The 18,526-nt window shown below is 49.4% G+C and overlaps 1 protein-coding gene across 9 annotated transcripts in view; it reads right to left on the bottom strand.

Moving 5' to 3' along the window:
* Nucleotides 1–18,526, bottom strand: part of LOC122388846 (dystrophin-like) — a 185,658-nt gene that overhangs the window by 154,061 nt on the left and 13,071 nt on the right. For 8 of the 9 annotated variants that reach the window (XM_043380307.1, XM_043380310.1, XM_043380313.1 and 5 more), the window contains exons 2-12: nt 11,411–11,422; nt 10,996–11,045; nt 6,130–6,222; nt 5,619–5,789; nt 4,287–4,376; nt 3,461–3,659; nt 2,978–3,111; nt 1,839–2,027; nt 1,237–1,415; nt 601–833; nt 84–322 (exon numbers count right to left, since the gene is read on the bottom strand). In XM_043380307.1, the coding sequence (XP_043236242.1) occupies nt 84–322; nt 601–833; nt 1,237–1,415; nt 1,839–2,027; nt 2,978–3,111; nt 3,461–3,659; nt 4,287–4,376; nt 5,619–5,789; nt 6,130–6,222; nt 10,996–11,045; nt 11,411–11,422 (1,589 nt within the window). Of the gene's footprint in view, nt 1–83; nt 323–600; nt 834–1,236; nt 1,416–1,838; nt 2,028–2,977; nt 3,112–3,460; nt 3,660–4,286; nt 4,377–5,618; nt 5,790–6,129; nt 6,223–10,995; nt 11,046–11,410; nt 11,423–12,359; nt 12,509–18,526 lie in introns of those variants that run through there. The other variant, XM_043380309.1, reaches the window with a different exon arrangement.

Here is an 18,526-nt window from a genome sequence, read left to right as displayed (position 1 = left end):
TCGACCGAGATCCGAGCCAACACTTCAATATTGAAGCAACGGGTCCGGGGAGCTACCCCAACTAGCCGCGACTGTTGACCCACCTGCAGCTGGTTGCCCTGCTGCTGGAGCGCCTGCTGCTCAGTGGTCGGCTCGGCCTCCATGGCCTTAAGGCGCGCCTCCTGGCCGTCCACCCAGTCCTTGAGCTGCGCCAGCTGCTCGTGCAGCTGCGGCCAGTGCCGCTGCAGCTGCGCTATGTGCTGCTCGCGCTGCTCGCTCCAGCTGACGGTGAAGTTCCACCGCTCCGACAGCACAGACAGGTGGTCCTCCAGGTTAGCAAACTCTGACGGCGGGAGGGCGGGATATCGGTCAGCGGCCGTCTGCACAGGCGGCGCAGGTAGGCCTACAGCGGTACCGCAGCAAATCGCACGGCATTACTGACTGGCGGCGCGGTGCCATAACGGCGAGGACTGCCAGGGTTTACAGCGGATCTTGACGCCCCTTCCCCTCCCATCAAAGTTCAGTGGTGTCTTAAAGATAATCACATAATTCACCCGAGTTCGATCATGCCTAAAGACCCAGCTATGTTCCACCCAATCGCCACCGCGCGGTAGCCCTTACCGCTGTCGTCGCCGTCTTCCTCCACCACGAGCACGTCGAACAGTTCGGTGACGTGTGGCTTCCAGCGGCCCACCTCCGCGGCCAGGGCTGCGTGCTCGGCCGCCTGCGCCGGCAGAGTGGACAGGTCGGGGCCCAGCGGAGCCGTCAGCGAGATCCGGTTCTCCATGCCCGTCAGCCAGGAGCGCAGCGCGTCCATGGCCGAGAGCTGCACCTGGGCCAGACGCGACTGCAGTCTGGGGGACACAGAGAAATACAGTCAGAGCTGCACCTGGGTCAGACGGGACTGCAGTCTGGGGAACACAGAGAAATACAGTTAGAGCTGCACCTGGGCCTGACGGGACTGCAGTCTGGGGAAAACAGAGACAGATACAGTCAGAGCTGCACCTGGGCCAGCCGGGACTGCAGTCTGGGGAACACAGAGAAATACAGTTAGAGCTGCACCTGGGCCAGACGGGACTGCAGTCTGGGGGAACAGCGACGGATAAGGTCAAAGAACTGCAACAAAGTGCGAAACAATCGAGAACCATAAAAACCATCAACTTATTAGCAATTTCTAAACTTTGTAACCTAAGAAACTGCAAGCAAAAAACACACAAAGCCAAGCACTCGGCATCGGCTCGGCGGAGGGCGACTCACTGTGTCTGCGTCTCGATGGCGCGCTGCCGCAGCTCCTCCCAGCGCAGGGTCAGCAGCCGCATCTGCTCTCGGATCTCGGCCTCCTCCTCGGCCGTCACCTTCTCCGTCAGCAGCCGCTTCCCCTCGTCCAGCACCTCGAATATGTCCGCCTTGCGCTCCGTCAGCTCCACCATGTAGGCCTGCGGGAGCGGGACGGCGGCACAACCGGTCAACACTGGGTTTAGGGCCAGCTGCAGGTCAATCACCAGGTAGGTCTACCCGTCTACGGGTGGTGCAGCCGGTCAAGTTACTATCATGGCTGGTCATTGGTTCATTGGTCATAGTCATAGCTCATAGGCTCGACGTTGAGGGTCTGCGGGCCGGCGGCACAGCCGGTTAACGAACACTGCTTACAAAGCCACAGATCCACCAAGGACCACTGGAAACACGGGCTGAGTAACAAGAATCGTAACAGCATTGTAAGCGGCCGTCAGGTGGCATAGTGACTGGAATCCCCCACCCGCCTCGGTCATCACACCTGTGACCTGGCTAACTGCAGCGCTGAGCTGATCCCATCCCTGACTACATCCCCAGCCCTCCCAATTACTACCCCGTGTCCACACCTCATGCGCTTTGAAGCGGCTCTTGACGTGTGCCAGGCTGTCAGAGTCTCCGTCGGGCGCCTCGAGCCGCGCGCCGGCATCGGCCAGCCAGCCGAGCACCTCCTCCAGGATGGTCGAGTACGTGTTGATGTCCACACCGGAGCCGGACGAGAGGAACGACGAGGGTCGCGCTGGCCGCGCTGCCTCCGCCTGCCGGACGAGCACGGCACATCAGTAAGTACGAATGATCGGTCCCGTATCACACGTGAGTAAATGAGAGAATATCTATAGATCGACATTCAAAGAGGACGGTCTGGTAAGAAAATAACGATAACAGGCCCTGCCCCTGGAGCAGTGGCCGGCTCCGGTGACGGCAAGTCGGCCTCTGTGGACTGGGTCGCCACCGGATGCTGGGTTACGGAGTGCCACCAGCCCGGTCCGCTGGCAGGCGCTGTGACAGGGGAGCGCGGCCATACCAATTGCCGACAGTTGGTCACAGGGCCGGTAGCCAGCCGGGAATAACCAGCGGTAGGCAGGGTCCGAGCCGGCTGAGTGTGGACCCAACGGCCTTCACCATAGTCAAACTACGGACCAATATGGCACCCAACACAGATTGCGGGGCCTAGCGGACACCCTCCACAGTCGCACTGACCACAGGCAAACATTCACTATAGCCTGACTGAGTGAGGACGCAGCGGCCACTTACCATTGTCGGAACGAGGACCCAGCGGTCACGACTGTTGCTTTGTCGCGATCCTGTCCGCTGCACGGCCGTTGGCTCGCGCAATCACCATTCACAGCCCACAGCTCACCGCTAGTGACTCGCAATTCACAATCACAGATTGTTACACAGCCCCACAGATCTCAGTGCATAGTTTATAACTCTACACCCACAGTGTAAAGATCACAGTTCACGACTCAGAACTCAGACTCACAGTCCAGTCACAGACTACTGCTCACAGTGCACTCCTCACAGTTAATATCCCACAGTGCCACATCCCAAACGAAGCCAGCACACCGTCACGGTCCCACCGACCACCGGGCACTGGGCACCGGGCACGGTACGAATTCTGCCGGCGCCACTGCCACCGAGCTGGGGTGACAACGCCCGCACAGCTGCTGCAGCCCCCCCCCGCCCCCCGGTCCCCTCCCCAGCGCACCTGTCTGCGGGGCAGCGGCGGGGCATAGCTCGGGTCGGCGAACTGCATGTCGACGGTATCGTGCGGCAGGACTTGGAACAGACACATGACGTACGTCATGATCGACTTCTTGTCCGGGTAGGTGGTGTTGACGTCTGTGGACAGACGGGGTGGGGTCAGCCCAGTTTGTGGACAGAGGGGTGCAGGTCAGCCGGAAACGCACGGACCATCCCGGCCTGCCGGGAGCGCGTCCCGTTAACGACGCACTGCCTGTCAGCTACGGACCCCTCCCACGCATCAGGTCACTCCCATTCACAGTCCTACACCAGATCGTGCGCTCGAATTATTCCACCATCACCTGCACGGGACTTTCAATAACTGTGAGTAAAAAAGCAGCTGCACAACAGACGCTTCACTATTAAATACTCATTACCCAGCCTGTCCTATATCGGCGTTACAGCTCCTGACCAGCCCCTGCCTGCCCTGCCCGGGCCGGCCGCCTACCTTCCGGGTCGAGCAGGCGATCGATGTTGAGGTACTTGTGCGCCAGTTTGAAGGCATACTCGAGCCGCTGCGCCGGCGGCTTGTGCAGCTGCGTGTCGTAATCGAACAGCTCCGGCTCGAACTTGTGGATGAGTGCGTTGAAGGCCAGTCCGTCCGTCCAGCTGGTGGTGAAGTTGCGGATGTCCACGCCCTCGTAACCCTGGCGGAGACCGACAACAGATGGTTGGTCGGTTATCAGTGTGCTGGACTGATGTGGCGGGGCCGGACGGTGCAAAGAGCACACACGAGCTGATAAGCATGAGGCCAGTACACATGGGGTGGGATGGTACGCATATTATGGGGTCAGTCCAGCGGAGCCGGATGCATTGGAAATGGAAGCCTGCGCAGGGTAAGGAAGAGCACCCACAGTCGGGCCAAAGGGTGCTTGGCATACACTTCAGTTCACAAAGCTGCTACAATGGGACCGTACAGTATTGTGAACGGCTCTGAATAGCGTAGCAGAAAAGCGATGAGAGCATGTGGTTGCATTAATAATTTTATAATTTATAATTTTGGCCTGACTGACCAAACCAAAACAAAGCAATACAATAAAAACGGCTCCACGTCTGCCAGAATGATAAGACCTACTGACAATGTCACTGACAATGGCAGCGATCAAAACTGATCAACGAGTCCCTGTTGACACTGACGCACGTTAACTGCTGCTGCTGTCACTGTTGGCTGACACTGTCACCGCTAACGTCTGACACTGACACACTGCCACAGCTGCCACTGTCCCTGCCACTCCCATCAGAGGGCGACAACGGACCCGGGGCCGGGGACGTACCTGGGTCATCTGGCGACACCAGGCCAGCAGCGTCTTCTCCAGGTTCGTCTGCTTGGCCTCCTTCATAATGCCCTTCAGCACGTCCTGCACCTGTGGACAGCGAGGTAGAGCTCGTGTCACGCCGCTCCAGCCCGTACCGAACTGCGCCCGGCGCCCAGCGGCACGGCACAGACCGCAGTTACCCCCTCCCCTCCCCCCCCCCCGCTATTGTCTCGGATGGCCACCCCATGGGGAGGGGCGCCAGGCGCCGGGGACGCACCAGTCCAAAGTACAGCGCGGCTCAGGTGTCAGTGGCCGATGTGCAGTGTGGACAAATAGAGTCCTCAGTTCCTCACTCCCTCTCCCCACACACAACACGTCTTCTGAGCCGTTACCAGTTATTATTTCACATTTGGGTACAAACTTTACACCTTTTAAAATGTCAGTGATGCTGAGCGTTAAGAGTATCAATTATCGGCCATGTGTACGCGTAAATTATCCATCAAACAGGGAGAAAGTTCGCTGTAGGGTTGAGCTTCATCAATAGAAATATATGTTCAATGATCACCACATGACCGATAAAACTAAAACTTTCCCTATTTGAATTGTTCGACTCGTCGGTCTCGGTAAGACACATGTGATCCAGTGAATAAATACCAGTCCTATTTATCGGTATCTAGCCCCCTGTGCCCCTGTTGCAGTGTACCAAAATCATATTTTTGCTTGGGTGTCAGAGGGGAAAATTGCTGACCAAAAAAAAGGATGAGAGTGAAAAATTGTCGGTCAGGTAAGGCCCAAAAAGAGTGGGAAAATGATAAAAACATTAATCTATCTACAATTGTGACAGATGTAAAACAACCATTCCCGCAATTGCTCCTTCTCGGTGGAATTGGGAGTGGAAAATTGGGCTTGAAAACTGGAGGTGAGAGTGGAAAATTATTTGCATTTGGATGTCGTTTCCCACACACATCTACAAATTTTGGGACACTGCCCTGTTGCCCCCCAAACTCCAGCCCTGGCTGTGCCCCTGTGAGCTGAAACCGTGCATGCGTCACGGGATACCATGGCAGGCAGATAACATGAAATCCTGTTAAAATATTCAGCATTGTTCATCATAGCAGTCAAACGGCGATGTCGACGCCGGTATTCCAAATGTGAATGTCTGAACTTCTGTGAAACGTATAATTATAACTCCGGTTCGTAATAACATAATTCATGAAGTATTGCATTAAAACGCTCCTAATGAGACTACAAAAAAACGTTGTAATTTAGTATTCAGCGTCACAAACAGCGGCAAATATAACAAATCCCAGCAACTTGCCAAGACCAGACCCCTTCGCGTTCCCTGCTGACCTGCCAGTGAAGGATGATGCTCCAGACCAGGCCCAGCGTCAGCTTCGGGTTGCCGTCCACGATGTCGTTATTGTTGATGTTGACCAGCTTGATTCTGTAGTCCCGTAATATTTGCAGGGCGTTGTTGACGTTGTTGAGGTGGTGCACCCGCATCTTGCCTTTCTCCTTTTTCTGTGAGACGCGGGTGAAACGAGGGATGATAGCTCGTATGTCGTTATACACAGCAGATAATTACAGCCGTATACAAGAAGCACGATTCTGCTAACGATAGCACAGACTTTAACGCCCCGTCATGTAAAATACACCAACTAAAACCTAACCGTCGAAGCCTAACAGCATGAAATGCTACATTTCATAACACCAATGATGATAAACTCGCTCATTCGGGCTGGCTTATGGCAGCTGCCTAAACATATCAAATGATTTAGGGGTGCCGGACCACCGGCATCTGTCAATGTTTGACAGCTGGAGGCGACGACAGAGCCGCCTGGCGACAGTCCCCCGAACTCACGCATGGTTTTTCGGTGAGCACCTCCAGCAGCGCCAGCAGTTTGGAGCCGTCCCGCAGGTCGAAGAACAGATCGGTGACCGGCTCCAGTTTCTTCTGCAGGTAGCGGCGGGGGGGGGACACGGGCACACGGGGCGTCAGCGGCGTGACAAGGGTAGGCGGGCCACGAGGGTAGGTGCTGGGGTAGTGGGTATAACGAGCACAGTATGGGACAGATAACAGATAACACTGGGTAACAGACTGGGGTCACAGTACCAGGGCGACAGTGGCAAGTGGCACACTTAGAGGGCAGCTGGGTACGATACTGACAGTGGCAGAGATGTGAATATAGGGGAATCAATAAAACGCATCCCGGCACAGTCGAGCGACGGCACTCGCCATGCGGCCACAGTATAATTACAGGCAAACCCGCATCAGCTGCCTTCATAGAACTACGATCGAAAGTTATACACCTTACGTCACCAGGCATTGCGAGGGCCATGGACCCGATACAGAACGCAGAGAAATGTTACCACGCCGCAATGTTCAAACATTTAAAAGCAAATACCCTACGAGATTCGCCACGAAGTTGGCACCTGTTGCCCGAATCAAAGGACCAGAAGCGTCTAATCAAAGGTAAAACATGTCCATACAACCAAGTAACATGTACCATGTCATTTCAGTACTTGGATCATTGTTTATCTATTGTCGTAACTCGTAGATTCTCGGGTTCATAGGTACGCGGAATTTATCCTTCTAAAGCCTATAGACCAATTCGCGGTCTACGTCGTCATTGCCAACGTGCCCCACTTCTATGCGTAAGGTCCTACCCCAATCAGGGTACCTGTACCGGCAGGTAATTTGGGAAATGTTTGGACGACTATCGAGCATGGTAGGTAAGAAAATTAACCACCGGAAAATATATAGGTATATATTTACTGCTTGTCACCATCACGTACATCCCTGACTTGGGTGAAATTAATGCATTTCTAATATTACAACCTGATTAAGATTTGCTTGAAAACGCTGTTCAAAGCCACCTGAAGAAATGAAATGCTTTTTTAGGAATAACAACTCATAGAAATGTATGACAAAAATAAAATCGCGAGTAAATATCAGGAACCTACATGCTATTATCTAAGACTTAACATACCTGTTTCAATCTTCGTAAGGATAAGTGTTATGCAACAAATTATTTTCATCTCATATGTACATAATTACGGCATAGTTACAGTGCAACTTAATGCATGAGAAACAATTAATAAACAAATGAACACTGAAATTATGTCAGGCCACACAAAACAAAAGATGAATGATTTTTCAGAGGAAGAGTGGTTAAAATAGGAAGAAAGTAAAAGTATGCATATATTCAAAGCGATCAGATTTCAGTTTTGAAAATCGGCATCCATTGCACATGCACCAATGGGAAAGTCAACAGCCAGAAGTTGACCACACAAATCATTACCCTGTCTGTAAGGCCATTCGGCTTATAAGATGGCAGTCTTGAAGTTCTCTGAAATTATTGGCATAAGTGTTTAATTAGCGACGAAAAGCTGACTACAACATGTGCTTTTATAGCTCGTTCGCCTCATTGAGTTCTTTAATAGTTCGCTCTTCATGTGCGAGCTGTATGGTATTCATCTTTCATTGAAAAAAAAATGTCATTATAACAGTCGGTGCATTAGGATTGGGCGGATGTCCTAGCCAAAGTCACGCTAGACAGAAAAAGTTGCGAAGGTTGCAGCCTTTTACAGCCAGACTTTAACACGCGCACCGACGGGGGTCTGCGCCAGCTTCGTACCGACGGGGGGGGGGCGGATGACCGCCTCCCCCCCCCCCCCGAGATCTCGAGAACGAAGCAAGATAGCGACAAGCGGTAAACGGCATCGGATACGCACGGACAAGGTCTACAATTTTTACAAAGGTCATTTTCAGGTCAGGTCAAAGATGACGTCACAGGGGTCGAAATAGTCAAAATGGCGGCGCTAGATATGGAGAGTTTTTCTCGAATAACTTTCGAATGTCAAGACAGTAACAAACTAAGGGCATCATCGTGATCCTCTCGTCAATCCGCATCGAATGATATATATGTTGACTTTGAAAAGTCAAGGTCAAAGGTTGACCTCAGGTCACGTGACCTCGAAGTCATCATGTATATCATTCGATGCGTCTTGACGAGCTGAACACAATGAGACCATCCGCGCGGCTGTATCTTGTTCCTGTACGGAGTTATTGGCAAAAAAAAAACCTTGGTAACCTTTGATGACGTCACATCACCTTACAGCTGCCCAACAGCAAAACAGACCTCAAGGTAGTGAGAGTTGATCGTATATGAAGCCATGCATGGTATATGGGGCCATTCCGACCCGTTTTAGTGGTAAAAACAGGGAGTTGATTTTTCCCCCATTGACTTATAATTTATTTATTTATTTATTTCACATCATCAGGTATTTCCACACAAAATGGGCTATTCCAATACCCTCGTCATACAATGTAACACCGCACGGTATAAAAAAGTTATAAAAACACACACATCTTCATGAGAACAAAATCGCGGACACTTAAAATAAACTAACTAGTCACGAAAAAAATCACGATGCATCAGCCAACATTTTGCGAATGTGGCGCTTAAAAGAAGTCATGCTAAGGTGGTTCACATGATGATCTATGGCGAATGTGTTATACAATTTGGATGCACGATAGATGAATGTACGTTTTCCATGGTTGTTGCGGGGGCGAGTGGTTGAAATATGATCCGACTGCCGTGTTCTTCGAGAGATTGATTCATGATTAAACAACAGTGCTTCACGCAATCCTATTGGTACGTCCAGCGATAAAATTTTATGAATCATGCATATGTCAAAATAGTCAACTAGCTTTGGAACAGTGAGCCAACCTAAGTCTGAAATGACATCCGAAACATGGTCGTATTTCCGTCGACCGGAAATAACTCGTGCTGCGAAGTTGACTATTTTTTGTAGTTCGGTCAGTACATTTTTGCCACAGCTACCATACACCTGCGCACAGTATCGAATGTGAGAAAATACAAGAGAATCGACGATACGAGGTAGAACAGAAGCCGGTAGAGTATGTTTAACGTGCGAGATTCCAATGAGAATGCCAAAACATTTGTTAACAACATGTTGCACGTGGCGCTCCCATGACAGGTTTGGGTCCATTATCACACCTAAGTTCCTCACGCTCTCGGTAGACATCACCACTTCACCCATGAATGACACTTTTGGAACTTCATCTAACTGGACTAATTGCCGTCTGTCACCGAAAACCATCAGTTCCGTTTTACTAGGATTAACCATCATACCGTTTTGCATAAACCAGTTACTCAAGATACCTAAAACGTCTTCCATAGCACCCTGCATATCCCGAATTTTGTGTCTCGACCCGGTTAGTGCTAGCTGAGTATCATCCGCATACCTGATTAAAGTTACTCGGAAACCGTTCACAGAGGACGGAATGTGACATGCAATGTCATTGCTTAGAATATTAAACAATAAACTTCCTAACGTTGAGCCCTGGAAGCATCCCACCGATATCGGTAAGGGTTCTGATAATTCGTCGCCGATCCTTACCCTCTGAGTATGTCCCTCGAGGTAGCTCTTGAACCACCCTGTCCTGATCTGTAAGAGACTCAATTTTTCAAGAATAGCACTATGATCGACCACATCAAAACACCGACTTAAATCTAAAAGAGCTAGCAATGAAATTTCCGAATTGTCCATACCTTTCAAAATTTCGTCAGTCATTGATAATGGGGAGGTCGCGAAATTGACCTGACCTTAGGTCACCGACATCAAAATTCCGAGATATACAAATTGTAGCTACTAATGACCTAATAGCATCCTGCGACTTTCAAAGGCCTCCGACATCTACTGTAGCTCTGGCACGGTGACAAAGTTGCAAAAAAGTGACTTGAGGTTGGTTCATTCAAAGTGACCTGGTGACCTGAACTTAAAAGTTAGGAGGTTCAAACTTGCACACCATGTGTAAAATTGATGAGAGAATAGTCCTACTAAATTTCGTGGCGCTACGCGCCGCAGTTGTAGCGCCGCGGTTTTCCCGCTATCCGCGAAAAACCTCAGGGGGGGGCGGATATCCGCCCCCCGTCGGTGCGCGTGTAATATTGGTGGACGGCAAAATTTACACCGGAATCTAAGTGACGCACCCACAGAGCCGGAGGCGGCCACGGCCCGTCCAGCTCACCGTACTTCATCTGACCGATAAACGCAGATCACATATCGCTCATCCTTCCCGTCGGCAGCGAACGTCGGGCAGTGCAGCGGCAGCCTCGACCTGGTCTGTAGCGACCTAACTGTGCTTTGTTACTAGTGCTTTCTGTCACATCTGCTGCCAAAAACCAAACCTTTCAAATGTCTTGTGCTCGACTCCTTTAGCTCATTAAGTCTCAGAATAAAAAACTGACAGCTTACATAAAACCACATCTTGGGGGATGAGTGATGATCTAACCAGTAAAGTACATTGCACACATAATAAAACAGATTTATCTTATAAAGACAGGGTACCTATATTAAAAAGGATAATTGCCTACTTTATTGTCAACTAAGGGTGATGAAAAAAGGAGTGCATGAGAAAATAAAAGGTAGGGACATGAGCAAAAGAGTGGGATGGGAGAAAAGGTCCAGCAAGAATGGGTAGAGGTAGAGGCCAGGGTAGCTGGTGCAGTAGTGAGCAAATACAGAGGGTGGAGACATGTAAAGGTAGGCAGTAGGAACAGATGGATTAGGTGGGAATGGTGATAGTGAGCTCAGAAAGCAAACCAAAATCATAATGCCATTTTTATGAAAGAAATAGAAAGCCTTAAAGACTAAGAACCTAGATGTAGTATACTAGGTCTCAAACTTGCATAATTACCTTTGCCAGCTGTGAGTTGATCCATTTGGAAAAGGTTTTCTTCTGTACATCTGATGATGAAGATGATTAGCCAGATGCTCATTATTTAGGATCAAAATTGATAGAATAGTTGTATTACGTTTCACCCACGGGGCTTCTTCGGATACATATAGGTAAATTCAACAAATAGAACACAGAGATGCAGGCCAAGCTCAGACACAAATCATGCGCATGCAATAAATATCGTGAAAGGATTAACAGATATCTTGAGATTTAGACGAATAATAATTTTAAGATCGACCCCTAAGTGCGTACTGCGCGTTATAATTTGTCTTTGTTAATAAATACGTATACCTATTTAACAGTCGACAACACAATACGTACTACGCGAATATGCTCAGTACTAGCATCTCCATCCTCAAAAACTTCTGTACATCCTCCCTTTCATCTGGGAAGAAAAATACACATTGTCACCTCACTTTACATTATCCTTCCAGCCATTGTTGTCCTGGACAATACATAGCAATGCCTTTATCTGAAGCAATAAAAAATGTGGCTGGTAATTATCAATCAAGTTAATCTTGGTGCACATTTTGTCAGCACGAGCTATAAACTATAAATAAAAGTACCTATGAAAATATGCATTTATCATTTAAACTTTGCCAACAGTAGCAGGGGGTGTACAAAAAGTAAGATTTCATGACCAGTAATAACATGAACTCTACTCGGCATGAGGACTTGCTGCACTGCTCACTTATCCAGTATATCAGTTATATTAACTAAGGTATAGGCTAAAGACATGGTCTATAAATATATGTCCGACCCTGCAAGGCGATAAGGTCTGCATGCAACAGAATTGAATATACTTTATTAAAAATTCTGAGCCATAAAATTCAGCAATGATATGCCAGTTGCAGGAAAAAAATCCACACAAACAATTGGTTCATTATAATGCTTCCGCAAGTGCAAAACTAAAAACATTTGCCAATGTCAAATAATTAGGTACCTATGCATTTATTTGTAGGTAGGTACTAATGCCAAAAGTGTACAATTAGCATTTAATCAATACCATGGTCTTGTTCATTTAATGTTTTGTGAGGATGCTCATTTAGATAAGAGTTCATGCAAGGGTGGGTGGTGCTAATGAAGGCTGATATTGTGCCTTAACTATTGACATCATTGATGCTGGTTTGGGGAGGTCAGGTTGAGGACTCTCTGCTCATTGTGCAGGAGTTATCTGACCTTGGTCAAAAGTTTATTGAAATACAACAAAAGGAGACTATTAACGAAAAGCTATGCAACAACCATGCCGGTAAAGCAACAGGTGCGCCAGGAGAGCCAAAACATGCTTTGTTGGCCCTGCGCCAACAGAGGCTGACACTCACCACAGAGAGGCAGCTCCATTTCGGACGGATACCGTTAAAACACATAAATTCAAACCATGCAAACACGACTAGACATGCTTATGAAATAATTGCAAAAATATCACCAAGGGGACGTATCATAAACCCCGACACACGCCCTCCCCTTTGATATCCTCCGTGCTGGGCGTCAATCAAACGAATTTACAGGTAAGACAGACTATATTTGACGTCATTTTTGCGTTATTGCTCCCTACCAGCAAATCAAACATCAGCTCTATGCTTTGATGACGTAATTATGAAACAAGGGACCAATCCACAATCTGCTTTAAAGTGCACATGTTCACTACTGTTGACATCAGCTGATCTCGCGTCAGGTACCCACAATGCAGCAAAAGCAGAGGCGTATTCAGGGGTTCAGGTAGGGTAGGACGGGTAGGACCGTATAGGTTGAGGGGGAGGGGACTTCACTGAAAGTTAATCATTATCATTATATTTATTCGATTTGCACCTCGAAACTGGGCACTGGTACGCGTTTCATTTGCGATTTGGTCATAATTTAGTCTGCAACTCCTTACTCCCAGTTCCCACTCCCACACTTCCCACCTAGCTCAAGCTGGATCGTCTGGACTGAGAAACAGCCACAATTCCCGCACCCATTGGATTAGCATAGGCAGTCCCCGCTTCCCGGGCCGGTGCCCGCGTGACTGGTAAAAACAATCGTGAGTCCCACGTGACGAACAGCTCCCTTTCCCCCGTAGGCCCACTGACCGGTGGTCCCCGTGGGTCCAGGATCCCGGGTCAGTACTTTACCCCGGCACTGACAGTCGACAGGCCCCCATCCCCCCCCCCGTGCTCAGTGAGTCGGGTTCAGTGAAGGGTCAACCAGCAGCAGCTGGCGGATGTGAGTCGATCGGCAGTGCCAGTTGCGCTCGTTTCCCGTCAGTGCAGTGGTGCAGCGCGGCGGCCAAGTGGCCCCACCCGGCGCCGATCCGTTCCGCCGGTACGCCAACGGCGCGGTCTGTCGGCGCCCCTTTGGTCTGTCTGCCACTCGCTGATCGAGGGACGCGTCTCAGCCTCTTCACCCGTCACCTGACCTGGCAGGCGCGGAATGAAAATAGGGGCCGGCGGTGGATGGTGACGAGTGACGACGCCCTGGCATTGTACGGATTAGCGAATGTAGTGTTCCTGTCTGGCGCTGATATCAGATGTCTTCTTATCAGAAGAGAGGGAGAGAGAGAGATAGAGAGGGGAAGAGAGAGGGTGGATAGAGTAGGGAGAGAGAAAGAGAGAAGAGGGGAGAGAGACAGACAGACAGACAGACAGACACAGAGAGCTGGGTACCGGAGGCTGGGTGCGGTGACAGGGGCGGCTCGGTGACAGAGCAGTACTGATGACCGCCGGACTGCCCGCTCGCTCTGTTATCGTTGGAGCGCCGGCGGCGACGACAGGGCCGTGTTTCACCGACGCGTCGTTTGCCTACCAGCTGGACTGCGAGCGAGCCGGGCGCCGGCGGGCGGACGGACGGGACTGCACGGCCCGTGCACCAGCCCGTGCACCGCGTGCCAGCAGCCGGGCGCACCGCTCCGACCTGCACCAAACCACGACTGCTCCATTCTACCAGCCCTCGCCGCTCCAACTCACACCACTTTGTCCCACCAGCCCATAGGGTAAGGTGCCTAATTAGCGACCCCCTTAATTTGAACCGTCATTGCTCACGCTCTGTGGGTGCCACTGTATTACTGGCTTGATTTTCGGAGAGATCGTTCATTTTTCTATTAAAATATAGTCATTTTCTGCCCCAATATTCACTAACTTATTTGTAGTGAGCATTTTGGCAAACCATTGCAAAAAACGCTAATAGGGAACTCTTCCCGATTAGCGACCGGGGAGGGTCGCTAATAAGTCTATGGGTTTCCCCATATTAAAAATGGCAAAAAAATGCGACGCCTGAAAAGATGAAATATGATCTAAAAAAGGTAACCTATACGCAAAGCACTCAATCACTCGAACAGGAACGTTTATCCAACACATTTCCGGAAGTAAAAACTGATCACGTGATGCACCGAAAGGCGAAAAGAAGGCGGAAACCCAAATTTTGCGGGCTATCTCGTATGATATTCGAGGTCCGCGCTGAATTCGCACCCCTGCAGTCGGTGACGACCAGGGATGCGGAGCCGGAGCCGGAGTCGGAGCCGGAGCCGCCGGAGCCGGCATATTTTGCCCGGAGCCGGAGCCGGAGCCGGAGCCGTGAAACAATATAGACCGGAGCCGGAGCCGGAGCCGGAGCCGCCAAAAAAGGGGGCGACTCCGGCTCCTTTTTATTTTTTGAAGAAGAAAAAAAATAATTGACCTAGTTCGGTTTGACAGTACAAGGCAGTGAAACATATCGTATGTACTTTCGTCATGGGCCATCAAGTGAATGAAAAAAGCCGAATATCCCCAGTATCCCACAGTACGCAATCAACTTCCTGTCTGCTCCTCCCCCCCCCCCCCACGTCTACTGCATCCCCAGAACATGAGGACCGGTCATCAGGTGACGGCCATTGTTTTCAAGCCAGTGCAGTGGACTGCGACTCCCAGCACCGTCTCTGCCGAGACGGGTGTCAGCTTACGATGGTTCAGTGAACTCCGATTCGCGGCGACTGCGTTTCCAATGCCATCGCTTCCTAGTCCTTTGTTCTGCCAGTTCTCTCCGAGGTGCGTTTGCGCGAGGACGCGGTCATGATCCGGCCATGGCAAAGAGTAACGCGTATAACCAATCCAATGTTTCTTCCACCCGTATTTAATTGATTGCATAGGGGATGTACTGAGTCGGAGCCGCCGGAGCCGGAGCATTTTACTCGGAGCCGGAGCCGGAGCCGGAGCCGCCATAACATTTCACCCGGAGCCGGAGCCGGAGCCGGAGCCGATTTTTTTCTCCGGAGCCGGAGCCGGAGCCGGAGCCGTCTGAAATTTCCACGGCTCCGCATCCCTGGTGACGACATTTGGCATCCCCTTCCACACATTGCAAGCTTCAGCTACACCTCATTTTCATTTCTCTCTTTTCCCCTTTCTTTCCCTTCTTGAGCTATTTGCGACCATGTCAGGCGCAAATAGGAAATACTAGGGTTACCCGCGTGCTCCGCAACGCGAAGGGGGGATTTTTTTGACCCGTGGGTATTGGGTTGGTCTGTGTCGATTTGGTTGGTAGATATCCATTTCGTTCGATTGCTTTTTGACGGCCAAGCATTTTGTAAGAAAACAAAAAGATACATCGCATCGAGGTGCCCGTGTCATGCGTGTCATGCGTTATCATGCGTTCTACTTTAGAATGATTCGAAAACTGTCGTGAAATCTTTTGAGGGCCATCGATGAATTTCGCTAAAAATGGCAATGTAATGGTTTGGAACATTTACATTTTTAAGGATACTGTTAATAATCATGCAAAAATGAAAAGTGAATATTGGACAGAATTGAATGCTCTATCCAATGGTACCATATTCAATTGCCAAAGGTATCAGGTTATGCAGCAAACCCCGTGTGATTAATAAAGTGGCACAAAATTGACAAACACCATTTTCTCCTGTGATTTGCACCACCTTGATTTAGATTAATCAGCTTTTCACAATTTTTATATGAGAGGCGGTACCTTTCTCTTGCAAATTGGCGTTGATTCAACTCGCTCCATTTACCGGTCACCTAAAGCTAAAATTAATTCAAAAATCCCTCAAAAACCGCAATTTTTCAAATAAAAGTGCCGTCTCCGATGCACGTGGCGCGTGCTATCCTCTGCATTGCACACCATTCAATAGCCCGTTCAATTCTGTACACGATGCTGTTTTCCCCGTGCCGGTCGGACCCCTGGTCACCAAGATATTGCACGTGAACTGGACCCGTGTCGGCCAAAATTAGCCGTTTTCGCCCGATTTCGCACGCCGATTTATACATGTAAAGTCTATGACGCGAATTTGCACTTTTTGAGCACGCGCCACGCGCTCCCTATCAATCCGATCGAGCTGAGACCCCTCAAAGGCACGTCGCGCATCCTTGATCTATAAGTTGTGCAAATTTCACCGGGCTAGGTGCAACGGTCTGGCCTGTAGTCCACGCAAAGCACCACCAAGTTGGGACCTCGGTAACGGACAGACGCACCCTCCTCAAATAGTAATATAGATGAGTTGCGACACATTTTTAACCGCCATGCTAAGCACAGTTGAGCGATTCACTATGGGAAAACGGCAATCAATTGAAGAAGGAACGTCGATTCAGGATAATAAAGGTGCATCATCCTAATGTGCATCGCTTTTCATCAGAGATGGCCCAAACACACACGTTTTGGATAAGAAACTCGTCATTTTTATTTAAACTCACCTGAAACGTCCCACCAGAAACATCGACGACCGGAAAATAATTTAATTTGATAACCAAAGTATGGCTGACCTTTTGACGATATTTTTACCCCGTTTTCTCCTGCTAGTTTTTCTGTAGGGAGGTAGGTCGCAAATCGGAAAGGGTCGCTAATTAGGCACCTTACCCTACCGTTCGGACCCACACCTCATTCTGCCACACTCTGGGACACCGATCACCGACTAAGTACCTAGTAACTCTCCCTATGCCAGCCCAAGGAACCCCGACTCACACCGCTGCCCCATCCTTCCAGTCAACTGACCGCTCTGCAGATCCTGACTCGCATCGTGACAAAAGACTTCCTGCAACGTCTGTTTGTCAGTGTGTTCCTACTTCCTACACTCCCGACCTACTCCAGAAATTACGGTGACTGTTACTGGTTATTGGTTTATCGTTTATTTAACGTTTGTTATACGTTATTATCGCGCCCCAAAGGCATTATTATATATTAAACCCCGAGTAACGTATGTAGAACAAATCTTTTGAACGTCCAGCCGATAGGCGAGACGTTTAAAAGATTTTTCTACCTACGAGCGGTTTAATCAAGGCCCGGTTTAATCACAGTGGGTTTAATAATTTTATCCCGTACCGCCGAGAGTAGTAAAGTCAGTAAAGTCAAGAGTAAAGTAAACTTGCCGCCGATATCTTTCGTTGATCTTTCGGGTGCAAAAAAAAATGGATGCACGTGCACCATTGATGATGCACCGTTGATGCACGTTTTGATATTGAATAGAATATATTGAAGAATATTTCTCTAACGACCTTTTACACGAATTTTCTTCGAACTATACTCGTCCAGTGAATAGTGATCAAAACACGTGGCAAAGATTCAGGAGCTCCGTTCTTTCTTAGGTTTGCCAGACTATAGACGTTTAACAGTTTGCTAATCGTCTAAAGGCCTTGCGTTTTCTGCGTGCGTTTTTTTTTTGCGGGTTTGCGGCTTTTGCGTAATGTCGTTCTAGAAAAATAATTGATATTACGTTTTTGTGATGTTTTATATTAATTCTTAGTTACTATAAGTCAAGAGTTATATTAAGTTTTGTATATAGCTAATGTAAAAATTATATTATTTCTAATTTTTTCTAGAACGATATTACGCAAAAACGCAAACCCGCAAAAAACGCACGCAGAAAACGGATAGTGTAGCCAGGCCTTAAGACGTTTACCCCTCACCGGACCTATTGGTTTTCTACATACCTACGCGCCGGCCGAGGGGTGGGGGGCGGGTATGTTCCCCCCCCTCGCCGTTTCGCCCCTGCTGTAGCTAGCGCGTCGCGGAAAAACGAGCGTGTGCGCCGTTACGAGACGCAGATATTGATACCCAAGTTTAACCCGCGCCCCGTTGGGCTCTGCCGAGCAACGCGCCCGGTTGGGGGGGGGCCATTTTGGCCCCCCCCCTAAGATCTCGAGAACCACGCAACATAGCGACAAGCGGTAAACGGCGTTGGATAGCCCCAACGGGGAACTACCTTGTGACCCAATTTTATTGACCTAGGTCAAACCGATGACGTCACAGGTCAGGTCAAAGGTCCAATTTTCACCGTTTACAGGCACTTCAAGAAATGAGTTGTAAAATCGAGTAAAATGCATTTCATTGAAAATCATCGATGGGGAAATGTTCTTCAAACACATATTTTGCTATCTGAGGTCACTGATACCAGGTCAGGTCACAGAGGTCAGGTCACGGGGGGGTCACAATATGAAAGTGTCGTGTGATGCATGTTTTATGGTCCATTTTACATGACAAATGCGATTATATGGGTCAGGCAGCCTTTGGGGCCAGCTTAGATCACGTTTTGGTC

The sequence above is a fragment of the Amphibalanus amphitrite genome, unplaced genomic scaffold (genome assembly GCF_019059575.1).
Source record: "Amphibalanus amphitrite isolate SeventyFive unplaced genomic scaffold, NRLGWU_Aamphi_draft 000337F_arrow, whole genome shotgun sequence".
In the NCBI taxonomy this organism is placed as follows: domain Eukaryota; kingdom Metazoa; phylum Arthropoda; class Thecostraca; order Balanomorpha; family Balanidae; genus Amphibalanus; species Amphibalanus amphitrite.
Note: the sequence above shows the minus strand (reverse complement) of the source record. Positions and strands in the feature narration are given on the sequence as shown.